The 19,210-nt window shown below is 35.9% G+C and overlaps 2 protein-coding genes across 3 annotated transcripts in view; one reads left to right on the top strand and one right to left on the bottom strand.

Moving 5' to 3' along the window:
- The window catches only part of otk (off-track), a 316,782-nt gene that overhangs the window by 19,611 nt on the left and 277,961 nt on the right, over positions 1-19,210 (top strand). The window lies entirely within an intron of this gene.
- On the bottom strand, positions 5,963-8,621 carry LOC138711278 (uncharacterized). Its single transcript, XM_069842708.1, has 3 exons — positions 8,618-8,621; positions 6,983-7,096; positions 5,963-6,108 (listed from the first exon to the last, which is right to left on the bottom strand). The coding sequence occupies exons 1-3, from the start codon at positions 8,619-8,621 to the stop codon at positions 5,963-5,965; spliced, it is 264 nt and encodes an 87-aa protein (XP_069698809.1).

Here is a 19,210-nt window from a genome sequence, read left to right as displayed (position 1 = left end):
AGTCACTTTGTAAGAAGAGGTTCTCGAACCTCGATGACACAAAGAGATGATTGTTGGGCCTCACACTCCCAGCCGCTCGCTACCTTTGATCCGGAAAATGTTCCGGCTGTGCTTAGTGCATGAAATCATCTACGCATTCCAGTCTTCAGGTGCTGCAAGGAGTTTCTTCTGTGTGTAAGCTCCTACGCCCGAATAGTAGGAGAGAAATCTTTCTTTCAAACGCGCTGCATTGTGCTTAGGACAGTCCTATGTGAAGGCGATATCTGAAACATCGTTCATTTGAATTTATATAAAAAAAAAGATTTAACATACTTCTTAACATTCGGTATGTCCTTGCGATAACGGACAATAACTACTGGTATTTTGTTAAACACAATGTAAACTGAGCTGGGTAGCTCAGTTGGTAGAGCAGCTGGCTACGGACTGGAAGGTCCGGGGTTCGATCCCAGGTGGTGACAGGATTTTTTTCTCGTTGCCAAACTTTCAGAACGGCCCCAACGTTCACTCAGCCTTCTATAAAATTGAGTACCGGGTCTTTCCCGGGGGTAAAAGGCGGCCAGAGCGTGGTGCCGACCACACCACCTCATTCTAGTGCCGAGGTCATGGAAAGCATGGGGCTCTACCTCCATGCCCCCCAAGTGCCTTCACGGCATGTTACGGGGATACCTTTGCCTTTTACAATGTAAATACAGTACATAATATTCATAATAAGTGTTTGAAATAGGACAAAATTAATTTATAATAATACTTACTTACTGGCTTTTAAGGAACCCGGAGGTTCATTGCCATCCTCACATAAGCCCGCCATAGGTCCCTATCCTAAGCAAGATCAATCTAGTCTCTATCATCATATCCCACCTCCCTCAAATCCATTTTAATATTATCTTCCCATCTACGTCCCGGCCTCCCTAAAAGCCTTTTTCCCTCCGGCCTCCCAACTAACACTCTATATGCATTTCTGGATTCGCCCATACGTGCTACATGTCCTGCCCATCTCAAACGTCTGGATTTAATGTTCCTAATAATAATAATAATAATAATAGTAATAATAATACTAATAATAACGATGATGATAATAATAACGATAATAGTAATAATTATAACAATAATGATGATAATAATAATAATAATAACGATGATAATAATAGCGATAATAATAATAATTATAATAATAACGATGATAATAATAATACTAATAACGATGATAATGATAGTAACGATGATGATGATAATAATAATAATAATAATAACGATGATAATGATAATAATAATAACGATGATGATAATAATAATACTTACTTGCTGGCTTTTAAGGAACCCGGAGGTTCATTGCCGCCCTCACATAAGCCCGCCATTGGTCCCTATCCTGAGCAAGATTAATCCAGTCTCTATCATCATATCCCACCTCCCTCAAATCCATTTTAATATTATCTTCCCATCTACGTCTCGGCCTCCCCAAAGGTCTTTTCCCCTCTGGCCTCCCAACTAACACTCTATATGCATTTCTGGATTCGCACATACGTGCTACATGTCCTGCCCATCTCAAACGTCTGGATTTAATGTTCCTAATAATAAAAATAATAATAATAATAATAAAAATAGTAATAATAATAACGATGATAATAATAATAATAACGATGACAATAATAATATTAACGATAATAATAATTATAATAATAACGATGATAATAATAATAATAATAATAGTTTATGTAGATGACGTGAATATGTTAGGAGAAAATCGAAAAACTATTAGGGAAAACATAGGAATTTTACTTGAAGCAAGTATGGAGATAGATGTGGAAGTAAATCCCGAAAAGACGAAGTATATGGTTATGTCTCGTGACCAGAACATAGTACGAAATGAAAATACAAAAATCGGAAATTTATCATTTGAAAAGGTGGAAAGATTCAAGTACTTTCGAGCAACAGTAACAAATATAAATGACACTTGCGAGGAAATTAAGCGCTGAATAATTATGGGAAATGCCTGTTATTATTCGGTTGAGAAAGTTACAATTTATAAAACAGTTATATTACCGGTTGTTCTGCATGGTTATGAAACTTGGACTCTCACTTTGAGAGAGGAACAGATGTTAAGGATGTTCGAGAATAAGATGCTTAGGAAAATGTTTGGGACTAAGAGGGATGAAGTTACAGGAGAATGGAGAAAGTTACACAACACAGAACTGCACGCATTGTATTCTTCACCTGACATAATTAGAAACATTAAATCCAGACGTTTGAGATGGGCAGGACGTGTAGCACATATGGGCGAATCCAGAAATGCATATAGAGTGTTAGTTGGGAGACCGGAGGGAAAAAGACCTTTAGGGAGGCCGAGACGTAGATGGGAGGATAATATTAAAATGGATTTGAGGGAGTTGGGTTATGATGCTAGGGACTGGATCAGTCTTGCTGAGGATAGGGACCGATGGCGGGCTTTTGTGAGGGCGGCAATGAACCTCCGGGTTCTCTGAAAGGGATTTTTTTTTTTTTTTTTTACTGATTGTGGGAATTTCTTAAACGTAGTATAGTATAAGCATAGTCTAGTATATGCAGTCACGAAGCTTGAGTTGTTGAGGGTACTAGGAACAATAGACTGTGCCAGTACTATTTCGCATTGTCTGTGATGAGGCGATAGTAGCGATCCTAGTGGTTAGCAACTATATATGGATGCATTCCCTACGTATTGAGCTTCGTGGCTGTATATACTTGACGGTGATATAAGTGCTATAGTATAGGCCTATCTAATATTTGTCTTTGGTCAATTATTCCAAATATATTTAATAAGTCGTTTTTAAATTGGTTATTAATTCATATTCTTGATTAAACATAATGTGTACAACTTTTCAGCCATTTTTAAAATCTGTTCCGGAGACCAGGCTCAGGACCTTTTAGAATGAGGGTGATTGTAGAGTATGACGGAATGATGGTTAGGGGAAACGGGAGCACTCCGAGAAAAACCCCTCACGCCCGTTTTGTTCATCACAAATTCCTTCGTGATTCAGACGGGGGTCGAACCCAGGTCGCCACGGTGGAAGACATAGAGTCTAACCATTCCGCCACGGTCTAGGACTTTAAATTGGTTATAAAATAACCAAAATCCAAAGTCCAAATCCTAAATAACTCATACGTAGAACATATTCTCAAAAAAGGTGATATCAGAGTAAACATTTCATGTCAAATCGTTACAGTTTTTCTTTCACGTATCCCGATCATCAGACGTTTCACATCAAAAGTAGCGCGAAAGCGCTTAACTTCACCTATTACGTATGGGCCTAATTGTCGTAATGGTAAAATTACTTACTTATTGGCTTTTAAGGAACCCGGAGGTTCATTGCCGCCCTCACATAAGCCCGCCATTGATCCCTATCCTGAGCAAGATTAATCCAGTCTCTACCATCATATCCCACCTCCCTCAAATCCATTTTAATATTATCTTCCATCTACGTCTCGGCCTCCCCAAAGGTCTTTTTCCCTCCGGCCTCCCAACTAACACTCTATATGCATTTCTGGATTCGCCCATACGTGCTACATGTCCTGCCCATCTCAAACGTCTGGATTTAATGTTCCTAATTATGTCAAGTGAAGAATACAATGCGTGCAGTTCTGTGTTGTGTAACTTTCTCCATTCTCCTGTAACTTCATCCCGCTTAGCCCCAAATATTTTCCTAAGAACCTTATTCTCAAACACCCTTAATCTCTGTTCCTCTCTCAAAGTGAGAGTCCAAGCTTCACAACCATATAGAACAACCGGTAATATAACTGTGTTATAAATTCTAACTTTCAAATTTTTTGACAGCAGACTAGATGACAAAAGCTTCTCAACCGAATAATAACAGGCATTTCCCATATTTATTCTGCGTTTAATTTCCTCCTGAGTGTCATTTATGTTTGTTACTGTTGCTCCAAGATATTTGAATTTTTCCACCTCTTCGAAAGATAAATCTCCAATTTTTATATTTCCATTTCGTACAATATTCTCGTCACGAGACATAATCATATACTTAGTCTTTTCGGGATTTACTTCCAACCCTAACGCTTTACTTGCTTCAAGTAGAATTTTCGTGTTTTCCCTAATCGTTTGTGGATTTTCTCCTAACATATTCACGTCATCCGCATAGACAAGAAGCTGATGTAACCCGTTCAATTCCAAACCCTCTGTGTTATCCTGAACTTTCCTAATGGCATATTCTAGAGCAAAGCTAAAAAGTAAAGGTGACAATGCATCTCCTTGCTTTAGCCCACAGTGAATTGGAAAAACATCAGATAGAAACTGGCCTATACGGACTCTGCTGTAAGTTTCGCTAAGACACATTTTAATTAATCGAACTAGTTTGTTGGGAATACCAAATTCAATAAGAATATCATATAAAACTTCTCTCTTAACCGAATCATACGCCTTTTTGAAATCTATGAATAACTGATGTACTGTACCCTTATACTCCAATTTTTTCTCCAATATCTGTCGAATACAAAAAATCTGATCAATAGTCGATCTATTACGCCTAAAACCGCACTGATGGTCCCCAATAATTTCATCCACATATGGAGTTAAATGGTGGAATTACAGTAACTAAGACAATAGGCCTCAGTTCACGCTTAAATTATTTGCTCGCCTGATGCTTTAAAAGTGGAGAACGTGCATTAAAATCTTCCCGGTTTGAAAGATTTAATCTCTCTTTACAGTGAAAGTTGAAGCTTATCGTAGTCGATTACAGTAACCAAGGCAACGCAAAAGAAAGAGCTTGATGCCTTAATATACAGGTCGTTGTATCGCCGTGCCCATGTAACACACATCTTGTCACACCATTCGAAGTGCATCGACCTGCTGCAGATGCTGCCTGGAAACTGGCTCTAGCCGACGGCCAGACGGGGGGTCAGCGGGCCGGGGTTTGACCTCGTGACCGCGAGCTAGCTGTGTTTGTTTTGATACACCTTAGAGAGACTCAGAAGACCAGAATTATATACTGTGTTATCTCTATTGTTACATCATTGCTGTGTTTGCTGATTCTTCTTTTGAAGCATTTTTCGTTTGTTAGGGTTTGGTCGTTTCCGTCCATTATGGAAATTTCGGCTTCACGATCTGAAGCCACGTGGCGGAACTCTGCGAGATGACGTGGGCCGGCACGTGGTCTATAATTTTATTGTTTTCTTCCCTTTTTTCTATCTTTCAATTGTTCCGTTTTTATCGGTCGTTCTTTATTTTTCTTCTTTTTTCTCAATATTTTTAGCTGCATTCTTAATTTATTCTATCATTCACAACTTTCGTTTCTTCTTTTTTTCATTTTCTGGCATTTTTCTTAATTTCACTTTCTTTTTTTCTTACCTAACTTTCTTCTTTTCTCGTTTATCTTTTCTCGTTTTCTTTGTATTTTTTTCAATCTAATTCTGTTGCTTATTTTGTGTCTCTCGCTTCCTTGGTTTCTCTCGCTTTCTTTTGTTTCTCCCGTTTTTTCTCCACCTGTTCCCACTTTTCTCTCGCATTCTTCTGTTTCTCTTACTTTCTTTTGTTTATCTTAATTTCTTTTGTTTCTCTCGCTTTGTTTTGTATCTCTCGCTTTGTTTTGTTTCTCTCGCTTTGTTTTGTTTCTCTCGCTTTGTTTTGTATCTCTCGCTTTGTTTTGTTTCTCTCGCTTTGTTTTGTTTCTCTCGCTTTGTTTTGTATCCCTCACTTTGTTTTGTATCTCTCGCTTTGTTTTGTTTCTCTCGCTTTGTTTTGTATCCCTCACTTTGTTTTGTATCTCTCGCTTTGTTTTGTTTCTCTCGCTTTGTTTTGTTTCTCTCGCTTTGTTTTGTATCCCTCACTTTGTTTTGTATCTCTCGCTTTGTTTTGTTTCTCTCGCTTTGTTTTGTATCCCTCACTTTGTTTTGTATCTCTCGCTTTGTTTTGTATGTCTCGGTTTGTTTCGTATCTCTCGCTTTGTTTTGTTTCTCCGGCTTTGTTTTGTATCCCTCACTATGTTTTGTATCTCTCGCTTTGTTTTGTATCCCTCGCTTTGTTTTGTTTCTCTCGCTTTGTTTTGTATTTCTCGGTTTGTTTTGTTTCTCTCGCTTTATTTTGTTTCTCTCGCTTTGTTTTGTATCCCTCACTTTGTTTTGTATCTCTCGGTTTGTTTTATATCTCTCGCTTTGTTTTGTTTCTCTCGCTTTGTTTAGTATCCCTTACTTTGTTTTGTATCTCTCGCTTTGTTTTGTTTCTCTCGCTTTGTTTTGTATCCCTCATTTTGTTTTGTATCTCTCGCTTTGTTTTGTATCTCTCGCTTTGTTTTGTTTCTCTCGCTTTGTTTTGTATCCCTCACTTTGTTTTGTATCTCTCGGTTTGTTTTGTATCTCTCGCTTTGTTTTGTTTCTCTCGCTTTGTTTTGTATCCCTCACTTTGTTTTGTATCTCTCGGTTTGTTTTGTTTCTCTCGCTTTGTTTTGTTTCTTCCGTTTTTTCTCCACCTCTTCCCTCTTTTCTCTCGCATTCTTTTGTTTCTCTTACTTTCTTTTGTTTCTCTCGCTTTGTTTTGTATCCCTCACTTTGTTTTGTTTCTCTCGCTTTGTTTTGTATCTCTCGCTTTGTTTTTGTATCTCTCGCTTTGTTTTGTATCTCTTGCTTTGTTTTGTATCTCCCTTTGTTTTGTTTCTCTCGCTTTTGTTTTGTTTCTCTCGCTTTGTTTTGTATCTCTCGCTTTTGTTTTGTTTCTCTCGCTTTTGTTTTGTTTCTGTCGCTTTGTTTTGTATCTCTCGCTTTGTTTTGTATCTCTCGCTTTGTTTTGTTTCTCTCGCTTTTGTTTTGTTTCTCTCGCTTTGTTTTGTATCTCTTGCTTTGTTTTGTATCTCTCGCTTTGTTTTGTTTCTCTCGCTTTTGTTTTGTTTCTCTCGCTTTGTTTTGTATCTCTCGCTTTTGTTTTGTTTCTCTCGCTTTCTTTTATTTCTTCCGTTTTTTCTCCACTTCCTCCCTCTTTTCTCTCGCATTCTTTTGTTTCTCTTACTTTCTTTTTTTTCTCTCGCTTTGTTTTGTATCTCTCGCTTTGTTTTGTATCTCTTGCTTTGTTTTGTATCTCTCGCTTTGTTTTGTTTCTCTCGCTTTTGTTTTGTTTCTCTCGCTTTGTTTTGTATCTCTCGCTTTGTTTTGTATCTCTTGCTTTGTTTTGTATCTCTCGCTTTGTTTTGTATCTCTCGCTTTGTTTTGTTTCTCTCGCTTTTGTTTTGTTTCTCTCGCTTTGTTTTGTATCTCTCGCTTTTGTTTTGTTTCTCTCGCTTTCTTTTATTTCTTCCGTTTTTTCTCCACCTCCTCCCTCTTTTCTCTCTCATTCTTTTGTTTCTCTTACTTTCTTTTGTTTCTCTCGCTTTGTTTTGTTTCTCTCACTTTGTTTTGTTTCGCTTTGTTTTGTTTCTCTCGCTTTGTTTTGTTTCTCTCGCTTTGTTTTGTATCTCTCGCTTTTGTTTTGTATCTCTCGCTTTTGTTTTGTATCTCTCGCTTTTGTTTTGTATCTCTCGCTTTTCTTTTGTTTCTCTCGCTTTGTTTTGTATCTCTCGTTTTGTCTCTTGCTTTGTTTCGTTTCTCTCGATTCCTTTTGCTTCTCTCGCTTCTTTTATTTTTCTCGCTTCTTACGTTTCCCTCGCATTCTTTTTGTTTCTCTCGCTTTCTTTTGTTTCTGTCGCCTTATTTTGTTTCTCGATTCCGTTTGTTTCTCTCGCTTTATTTTGTTTCTCGATTCCGTTTGTTTGTCTCGCTTCTTTTGTTTCTCTCGCTTCCTTTTGTTTCTCTCGCTTCCTTTTGTTTCTCTCGCTTCCTTTTGTTTCTCTCGCTTTCTTTTTTGTTTCCCTCACTATCTTTTGTTTCTCTCGTATTCTTTTATTTCTTTCTCATTCTTTTTGTTCCTTTGAATTCCTTCATTTCTCACGTTTAGATAATAAATCATACATTTCTGTACTGTATTATATAACGTTACCAGTTGTGTGGCTACTTTTTATATGACAAATGATTATGGTTTTAATTGATGATAATTTAATTCATACATTTAACAATGGGCCAGTTGGAAAGGTAAACAACTCGAAATGCAAAGTTGTGAGGCATCTAAGAAATATCATTTACATAATTTTGAGTAATTTCAGTGATCTTTGGATTTTTGACAGCAACGTGGAACTTTAAAATGCATTTTGAGTTGTCTCCCTTTTGAACTAGGCCGTCATTATGACTTAAGAAGTTAATATGTGCTGTTTTGCAAAATGTTCAATACAAATTTGGAACAACTGGAAGAATTACACGTAGTAAAGACTAATTTTACAACGAATTAAAATTACTCCCTGTTGGACAGATCACATCCGAGTAAAAGAGAAGCTGTAGTTTATCCAACTCATTTCTCCCGTCACATATTTGTAAACAATAAAATTATCTTTGATACAGAAACAGGAGCCATGATTTTTCTTCGAAGCAACTCATACTCAGCAAACAAGTTAAACAGTGCCTTCATTTCAGTAGACTGAAAGGCAACAATACAATAATTACCCTTAAATAAAATACAAAAATGAAAATGAATAAGAAAATTGATAAAGCACTTGAAAGTCTGTAAAAGAAAACTTTCAGTGGATATCTTCGCCTGTTGGCTTACAAGGAAACATACCCATGGGGTCAGATAAAAAGTTATTATTTTTCTTCCACCATATTAATAATGTCAAAAGTGTTTGTACAAATTTTGGCCACTCGAGCGCAATTATGAGGACCGTAAAAAATAAGTTTTCCTAGGGTCGCTTACAGAAAGAAAACACAGTTTTATTGAAAAAATTTATTGGACCATATACAACAATTGTTGAGCTATTGTGCAATATGTTCTCCATTGGAATTGAGATATTGATCGTACCATGGGATCGGCAGAGAGGTGCAGACGCTGTCACACACTGGTTCCGATCCCAATCGGCAGACTTCTACGACACAGGGGTACAAAAGTTGATTCCACGGTATGATAAATATCTCATTTCCGTTCGGGAATATGTTCATATTCATATTCTTTATTTGCCTGAAGGTACAAGAGTACAAGAGGCCTCGTCAATGTAATAATATAAAAAACAATGTTTCAATATTTAAAATATTAAAAGAGTAAAAAATAATAAAATTTAACTAAAATACTACACCATTTTCAAAAAATTCATTCATATTATAAAAGGGATTATTTTGTAGCCATCTCTTAATCTGAAGTTTAAATTGTGTTTCGTTAAGTGCCTTTATATTTGTTGGCATCTTATTATATACTTTTATTGCAGTAATTACATAGCTTGATTGTGTTTTTTGCATGTGGTACGTTTAATTGATCATTATTTCTGGTTTCATAGCGATGCAGATCTACTATACTTATATAATTAGTAATATTCTTGTTTACATACATTAAAAGTTAAAAAATATATAGATTGTCGACTGTCATAATCTTTTCATTTTTGAAAAGAGATTTACATGATAGTCTGAGTGGTGACATTGTTAAAATACGAACTGCCTTTTTCTGTTGAAAAATAGCTCAACAATTGCTGTACCTGTTCCAATAAACATTTCCATGAAATTATGTTTTCTTTCTGTAAACGGACCCAGGGACTCTTAACTTTTTTACGGCCCTCGAGTGGCCAAAATTTCTATAAGCACTTGTTTTGACATTATTAACATGGTGGAGCCACTACGAGCAACTGGCAAGAAAGGAAAGCCAAACACAATTCTGAGCCCCGAACTCTGTCAGTAAAGTTCAAAACAAGATTAGAAGCAGCATTAATGCTCAGGAATGGCCCGGAGCATCTCGGCGTATCCAATGTGTAATACGGTAACTATTTGTGGAATTGGGTTAGGACACGAACACAACCGCCATAATTAAAATGTTAGCTTGCCGCCAGACAGGTAACTAGCGCCCCAAGCTGAAGGCGTAACCAGGCTGTACGTATATTACCCAGTCCAACTTCCCGTAATGACTGGCATTGCCTTAGTTTCTAGGGTTTAAAATTGTTCTAGGTCTCACTCTTATGATTATGTCTTTTCTTTTATCCCTGCATTTTTTATTTAATTTTGTGTCTGTTTGTCTGTTCCTAGTTCATGGTCGATATTCTTTATTCAAAATGTGTATTGAGGAAAGATCTCAGTCTGCAGGCTATGTACACCGGTGATTAAGAATTTCTTTTTGTTAAGTTTATTTATACACGCTTTAACATCTGCGGTCATATCACGTGTTTTGCTTTTTTATGTTTCCAGTTTTACTTACGGGAAATTTGATTATTTCTTACAGGGAATTTCCTTAAGGTATACATTAACGTTTGAAATGGCGTTTTTATGACTAAAATTTTCTTTGTAATAATGTTAGCTGCAAAATCCTAGTACAGAGCATTGTACGCATAAACAGCAATAACTCAGTGAAAGAAATTTCAAAATTGAGTAATTTTTAGAAAATATATGGCATTTTGAAGAAATAGAGAGTAATTTTTAATTAATCATTTTTTTAAAGAATCAAAAAGTGAAATTGAAGTTTCTGATATATGGTTATGTTAGTCTACTTTCATATGTTGTCTGATAAATATCTTAAAAATGTTGATTAAAAAATGTAGATTTTCCTCCAAAACGTTAATACATACCTTAATCCTATCATTGTTACGCAAAAATATTATAATTATTGTTTTGCTAGGTTTGCTGTACTTCATTTGTTTTCAACATGTTTCTCTTTCACATGCAAATAAAAAAAATATATATTTACAGGAAAATTTTTTCTTACAGGGAATTTTCTTAATTTTATCATTGTTACGCAAAAATATTATAATTATTGTTTTCCTAGGTTTACTATACTGTCATTTGTTTTCAGCAAGTTATCCTTCACATGTAAAAAATTGTTCTTTTTAATGTTTGAAAAATTTGCAACTTTCGCAAATTTGTAAGTTAATTTACAAAACCTGACTTAAAAATCCACTTACCGTTATTTCAAATTCACTGTAACAGAATGAGAAGATATTTTTTGCGTTTGTTATGTTTCCATACTTACGGGAAATTGTTTCTTACAGGAAATTTTCTTACTCATATCATTGTTACGCAAAAAGATTTTTTTTTTGTTTCCTAGGTTTGCTATAGGCCTGCTGTCATTTGTTTTCAACATGTTATTTTTCACATGTAAAAAATGTTACAAACATGTGACTGTAAAATGTTGAAAAAATATTCGTAAATTTCGAAAATTTGTAACTTAATTTACGAACCATGACTTACAAATTCACTTACCGTGTATTTCACATTCACTGTAACAGAATGAGAAGGTAATTTTTGCGTTTGTTATATTTCCATATTTACGGGAAATTGTTTCTTACAAGTAATTTCCTTACTCCTATCATTGTTACACAAAAAAGTTATAATTTTTTTTTGCTAGGTTTGGTACAGGCCTACTGTCATTTGTTTTCAACATGTTATCTTTCACATGTAAAGAAAAAGTTACAAATACGTGAATGTAAAATGTTGAAAAATATTAGTAAATTTCTAAAATTTGTGACTTAATTTACGAAACATGACTACGAATTCACTTACCGTGTATTTCAGATTCACTATAACAGAATGAAAGGTAATTTTTGCGTTTGTTATATTTCCATAGTAACGGGAAATTGTTTCTTACAGGTAATTTCCTTACTCCTATCATTGTTACGCAAAAAGATTATAATTTTTTTTCTAAGTTTGCTAAGTTTGTCATTTATTTTCAACATGTTATCTTTCACATGTAAAAAAAGTTACAAATATTGAAAAAATATTCGAAAATTTAAAAAACTTGTAATTTAATTTACGAAACATGATTTACAAATTCACTTACCGTATATTTCAGATTCACTGTAATAGAATGAGAAGGTAATTTTTGCGTTTGTTATGTTTCCATAGTTACGAGAAATTGTTTCTTACAGAAAATTTCCTTACTCCTATTATTGTTACGCAATAAGATTATATTTTTTTTTTTGCTAGGTTTGCTATAAGCCTACTGTCATTTGTTTTCAGCATGTTATCTTTCACATGTAAAAAAAATGACAAACATCTGATGTAAAATGTTGAAAGAATATTCGAAATTTTCGAAAATTTGTAACTTAATCTACGAAACATGACTTACAAATTCACTTACCGTGTATTTCAAATTCACTGTAACAAAATGAGAAGGTAATTTTTGCGTTTGTTATTTTTCTATATTTACGGAAAATAGATTTTAAAAGGCAAATTATTTTCTTACTCTAATCATTTTTACGTAAACAGATTGTATTATTTTTACAAGGTTTGTTATATTGTCATTTATTCTCAATTTGTTGTCTTTCACGTGTTAAAATGTCATTTACAAATAGGCCTATGTAACTGTAAAAATGTTGAAAAAATATTCGCAAGTTAATTTACGAAACATGACTTAAAAATCCACTTACCGTGTATTTCACTTCAATGTAACAGCATGGATAAATATATAATTTATCCATGGTAACAGAATGTAACCACAAATTTTGCGTTTGTTATATTTTCATATCTACGGGAAGCAGTTGCTCAAAAGCGAAATAATGTTCTTACTCCTATCATTGTTACGTAAACAGTTTGTATTAGTTTTACTAGGTTTGCTGTATTGTCATTTGTTCTCAACATGTTGTCTTACATATTACATTTGAAGAAATGTTATTTACAAGCTTGTAACTGTAAAATGTTGAATCAATAGTCGCAAATTTCCCAGATTTCCGAGTTAATTTACTAATCATGATCTAAAAATCCATTTACCGAATATTTCAAACTCATTATAACAGCTTGAAGGCTTCATTGTTGCGTGCAGCGTTCTTCCATGTAACAAGCGAAATCCCTGTGTCAGCTATAGATGTTGCGGAATATCTTCAGGTTGGGTAGTAGCGAGCGGCAGGCGGCTAAACTAGCACAAAGCATTGACAAGCCGTGTGCAGGGGAGGGATCAAACTGAATCGATACTTCGGAAAACAAAAAGGGGAGAGGACCCCAAGGATTCAACTCTGGGTCAAATTTATAGCAGACAGATATGCAACCCTCGCAGTGTCGATCTCCCAACGTGCTCAAAGCAGCGGCTAAATGGGCAAATCCTATCCCCTCCCATTCATTCATTCATTCATTCATTCATTCATTCATTCATTCATTCATTCATTCATTCATTCATTCATTCATTCACTCACTCACTCATTCAGTGAATGCTATTACTGCTTGTTTTTAAGCAAATACTTGCATTCTAGTGATAAAACAAATTAATTGTTTTGGAATATGTATTGTAGACTATCGCTTTCGCGTGTTAAATATTAGGTACAGTACCTGGTGGACTATTTTCAGCCTGTTATTGGCTATCTTCAGAGCTGGTGGTGCTGGTCTTCGCGCCTATTGTTTGTGTTTCCTGTGGGGGTGTGTTTATGTGGTGTAATATAGAGTCAAGAGTGTGTGTGTGTTCTGAAATTGAGTTGTGTGTTGAGAATTTCATTTGGATGTGTTTTTATGCTCGACCATGCCGAAATGTAGTAAGTATACACCTGGTAGCAGTCCTTTAATGCATGTCATTAAAGTACCGGTACACCTATTCATTAAAGTTCGGGTTTTCGATTATTCTCGGATATGCAATCGAAAGACAACGAGGGAAACGTCACTGAGGCTGGAAATCCAATACTGTCGCAGAAGGTTATGTTCTGTTACTATAATAATTAGCGTTAATTGTAAATAATATTCAAGTAAATTCAATTTGTCATCTCGTTTTTCAATTGTAAATCAATTTCCAGGTTATATCAAAATTAGTTCATGTTATTCTCTAAATTACATCAAGGTCAATGACATTATTGTTCCTCGGAAAAAATCAATACTTTCGCGTCTGCGCACATCTCACAATTTACGAGCTATGCACAAGGTCACTTCCGATCTTCAATCAGATATGAATAAAATGAATACTTCTGAATAATTTCAAGTTACTAATATGGTCGAGCATAAAAAGTCGTATGAAACTTGCCTATAATGGTGATTAAGACTCTCGTATGAAAATTATGAAACTCGCTTGCGCTCGTTTCATAAACAAACATACTCGCGTCTTAATTACTATCATTATAGGTTCGTTGCATAATGTACTATTATGTGTCTATATATTTCGTATTGTTCTAGTGTGTTTAGTTTCTGGCTTTTCGGTTGAATATATAGAATTTCCATGTCTGTGTTTATGTCACATCACAGCCATAACATAATTACAAAACACTTCCACCTATGCAGAACACATTACAAATGCCAACCACACCTACTCGACATAAACACAGACATGGAAATCCTACATATTCAACCGAAAAGCCAGAAACTAAACGCATTAGAACAATACGAAATATACAGGGTGTTTCCGGGCTAGTGTTACAAACTTTCAGGGATGATGGGGAAGGGAACATGTATCAATTTGAGATAAGGAACCATGGTCCGGAAATGACTGAGTCTAAAGTTACAAGCAAAAATAGTTGTGTGAAAATGAAATAATTTTATTTCTCTGTACACTTTATTTATGTGTATTTATCTGTACATTTTACACATATTGTATTCATCTGACGTTGTTTACGTTGTCTACTTATAGTATTCCATTCAGTGCGCTGTCTGAGGGATGGGGACAGGAAACTACACTAAAGCAATGCAGATAGCGTAATGTGTAACGGACATGGTCGGTCCTGATATGCACGTCTGTAGATAGCAGTGTATGAGTACAAGTTGCAGTGTCCAGTCGATCAGTCCTAGTGAAATGGAGGAGTACACAAGAGCGGAATATGCAGATATGATTTTCGAATACGAATAAGCCAATGGGAACAGTAGACAAGCTCACAGATTGTATCGGGGCAAGTACCCACGTAGGAGACATCCGGCCCATACCATCTTTCCACGACTGTTCCAAAAAGGTTAAGGAAAGGAGGGCACGTGGTGCCAAATTACAATTCCATTGAATAATTTCGAGGGAAAAATTGTTCCGGAGCCGGGTATCGAACCCGGGACCTTTGGTTTAACGTACGTTAAACCAAAGGTCCCGGGTTCGATACCCGGCTCCGGAACAATTTTTCCCTCGAAATTATTCAAATCAACTTTACAGGGAGTTATACCTGAAATCTTGATTTGCATAATACACGTTACTGTTCGTTAACAGAAAACCACAATTTAAGTCACACGGAGTTAGTGTGCACTCGAAGTTGGTTGCTTGACGGTTGTCAGCCCACTTTGAGGTCTGTGGATATAGAGGGAAAAATTGGATCGGTGTCGGTTAGAGTTCCCGAGTAGCTCAGTGGTAGAGCGTTGGTACGTTAAACCAAAGGTCCGGGGTTCGATACCCGGCTCCGGAACAATTTTTCCCTCGAAATTATTCAAATCAACTTTACAGGGAGTTATACCTGAAATCTTGATTTGTACAATTCCATTTCCACACAACTATTTTTGCTTATAACTTTCGACTCAGTCATTTCCGGACCAGGGTTCCTTATCTCAAATTGATACATGTTCCCTTCCCCATCATCCCTGAAAGTTTGTAACACTACCCGGAAACACCCTGTATAGATACAAAAAAAACACATCAAAATGAAATTCTGAAAACACAACTCCATTTCAGAACACACACACTCTTTGACTCCACATTACACTACACAAACACATCCCCACAGGAAACGCAATCAAAAGGCGCGAAGACCAGCGCCACCAGTTCTGAAGATGGTCCATAACAGGCTGAAACTAGTCAATCGGGTACTGTACGTAATATTTAACACACGAAAGCGATATAATACATATTCCGAAGTGTTATAGTGTCAGCCACCGGCGTGGCTCAGTTGGTTAAGGCGTTTGCCTGATGGTCTGAAGTTGAGCTCGGACGTGGGTTCGATCCCCGTTTGGGCTGATTAGCTGGTTGGGTTTTTTCCGAGGTTTACCCCAACCGTAAGGTGAATGCCAGGTAATCTATGCCGAATCTTCGGCCTCATCTCGCCAAATACCATCTCGCTATCAAAAATCTCATCGTCGCTAAATAACCTCGTAGTTGATACAGCGTCGTTAAATAACCAACCAAAGCTAAAAAAAAAGTACAGTGTTAAAAGTTGTGTAATCAAGATGTATAATTAATTGTTATAGAACGCGTAAAATGTATGATAAGAATAAGACATGTGTCACCTTCTGGCAATAATATTCTTTATCAGCATGGTTCCACTTAATTTCGGGGGTTTTTCACACTCAAAGGGTGGAAGTCCCTGAATTCAACTCAATTCTACATCGCAGTTTGAGTAACATTGCACACCACGTAGGCAGCGAACAAATAGGAACGAAGCAAGGACCCGTGTGTGATAGGACTGACTACACAACTCGTTTTGTTTTCGTCACGTGTAGACGGGGTTTTAGTTGGTCGTCGCCGTGACGTACACATTACGCTGTTTACTTGTGTGCGTACGTGGTCAAAAGAATCCAGTTTTTTGTCGGCTAATCCACTGGGGTGGAACAGAACACCTGGGCGGAAGGGTGGATCTAATCTTGAGAATTACCCACTGATGTAGTTAAATAGTCTGCTTTCCCACGGGTTCATTGCAGCGACTTAAATTGATTCAAGGGGACGAGGTGGCTCGGTTCATGGTCACTGCTGGGAACTCCGATCCTACAATCATACATACGAAATATGCCGCATAAATGACACACATTTTCTAATTAGGTCTTTCACGAAGTAAGAAATACAGCTTCTGGCATAGGGTAGAGCAGTGGCCTTTAACGCGGGCAGCGATGTGTACTTTTAGGGCCGTATTCATAAACGAGACTTTGAATGAAGACTTCCCAAAGTCGACTTTCGTAGTAAAGTTTAACCACAGTCTACTATATACAGTCACGAAGCTTGAGTTTTGAGGGTGCTAGAAACAATAGACTGTGACGGTACTATTTTGCATTGCCTGTAATGAGGCGATATTAGCGATCCTAGCGGTGACCAACTATCTATTGTTTGCATATTTACTACGTATTGAGCTTCGCGACTGTATATAGTAGACTGTGGTTTAACTTTGTTAAAAGTCCCATTCATAGACAATACTTCTGAGACTTTGACTTTGACTTTGGTAAGTAGAGATTTGACGATCTTGTTCTAATGTTGGCAATAAAAATCACTGCCTTCTAAAGAATTAAATTAATAGATTGTTGAAATAGAGTAGGCATTGCCACAATCAAAGCCATCTTTTGCGTCACAAATCAATGAAACAATTGAACATCGGTACATGTTAAGCAATTGTTAACCGTTCTTGCAGCTTTACATAAGAATAATATTATTCGAGGGCTTATTGCGAAACTAACGTAAGTACAAAAATTGACATTTTTAGGTCTTTACACCAATCGATAATAATTTGTTCTTCTACCTGGCCACAAAAAATCGTAACTCAGTTCGAACAGTCTTGTATATAACACAATTCATAACCACAAAACATGATGATATAGGTTATCTGAAATAGTATTGCGTGTTAAGAATTTTGTTGTGAATAAAACATCGATTGTAGTTATGTTAGGTTCACATTAAGCCCTGAAAATATTTCATTGTGAAATAATTTTGTTGTGAAGACATGGAAGATAAGATTCCACCAATGACAGACTATGAAAGAGACATATTATCCTGCTGACAGTTGGCAGAGTTATTCCCTGCATGTCTGCATAAACTATTTAAAAATTGTCTGAAATCAGTATGCAGAAAACATTATGACGGCCGCAAGGATTATAAATTAACTGCATTTCCAACTGTAAAACCTATAATATAAAATTAAATAGTAAGAATCAATATTAAGCTATTAATCCTTACCTATAGCGTAAAATCGCGATGAAATAAGTTGTATTATTTATTGATGAAACAGATAATCCTCTTTGATTATTCATCAATGAAAGTTGAAACATGACGAGGATATTTAATACTGTCTGTTATCAAATCTGTATGTTGATTTGAATTTATAACCTGTAATAATACGCTAAGGAACATGAGCAGCTTTAAAATCTCCTAGATGTCTTCAATATTCTCGGCAAAATCAACAATTTCCCAAATATCAGTAATTTTCTTTTTGTCCACGAACAAAAGTCGAAGTCAAAGTCTAGATTTTCGGCGACTTCGAAGTAAAGTCACGATTGAAGTTTACTTTCCTCAAAGTGTCGACTGTGAATAGGAAAATGGTGACTTTCTACTTTTCAACGTCAACTTTGGTCCAAAGTCTCGTCTATGAATACGACCCTTAGATTCTAGAATCTAGACTAGAGGATACGCATTCACACATTGTAGAATAGAATATGACGAGATGACGTCGTTGTTATGTCTCCATGGTTACCAAGTATCTTGCGGTTATGTTAATGTTCCCATCGTGAATGATGGTATGACTTTTTGATTTTACGGCAACGTTTGCATTCCTAAGTTAATCCTTACGTTATGTTTGTCATTGTGAATGGGCCTTAATGTTCCATTCACAATGAAAACATAAGCATAAACTTACCGTAATATTAAGAAAGCACACCACCATTCACAATTGTAAGTAAACATAATCGTAATAGTATTATGCGTTACAAGAGCGGTATGTTGAAGTTTTCATGTTCGAGGAAAAGTTTGAATAAGCGAAACGTAGTTGAGCTTTTTTAATTTCCGAGAATTGAAAGAAAACATACCGCTCGTGTATCGTACATTATTTTGTGCGAAGATCGTTTATTACATATCTGAAAGACGAATTTCTAATTAGTTGCAATGAAATCTCCATCTTGGTTTCTGTTCAATGACGGCAAATTTGCAAAACAAAAATATCTATCATCAACATTGTTGCTTTAAAATGTTTTCTGTATTTACTATACTCCAGCAGGCCGTGATATACGTCTGTCTTCCCCCCCCCCCAGCCTATAAATGCGAACTTAAAACAAACGGTAAGGTTATGTAATGATTCATTTTTAATTTTAATATTTTAACAATATTATTTATATAACATATTGCAGTAATAACATGGGCATCTGGAATATTGTTGATTTTTTCACGGCTTCCTTAATGTTACTTGCATCACGAATGCAGTAACTTTAGTGGAGTTGTAGAGTTTACTTAATTTTTGCAAATATTTAAAAACAATAATTAACAGTGCAATTTAGGTGAAATTGCAGTGATAAGTTTCCAATTTATAATTATTACTATATTGAACGTCTCTAAAAATAATATGTTAAAAGCCTAAAGCAGTAAAATCAATATGTCACTTAAGCGGTAAGAAGAGGA

The sequence above is a fragment of the Periplaneta americana genome, chromosome 12, assembly GCF_040183065.1.
Source record: "Periplaneta americana isolate PAMFEO1 chromosome 12, P.americana_PAMFEO1_priV1, whole genome shotgun sequence".
NCBI classification, from domain to species: Eukaryota; Metazoa; Arthropoda; class Insecta; order Blattodea; family Blattidae; genus Periplaneta; species Periplaneta americana.
Note: the sequence above shows the minus strand (reverse complement) of the source record. Positions and strands in the feature narration are given on the sequence as shown.

What these genes read in the sequence shown, in the direction of transcription:
- LOC138711278 (XM_069842708.1), bottom strand. An exon ending in AGCGAGAGAAAAAAAAGAAA is followed by an intron (nt 6,109 to 6,982) that starts GTAAGAGAAACA and finishes ACAAACCGAGAG; the next exon opens with ATACAAAACAAAGTGAGGGA.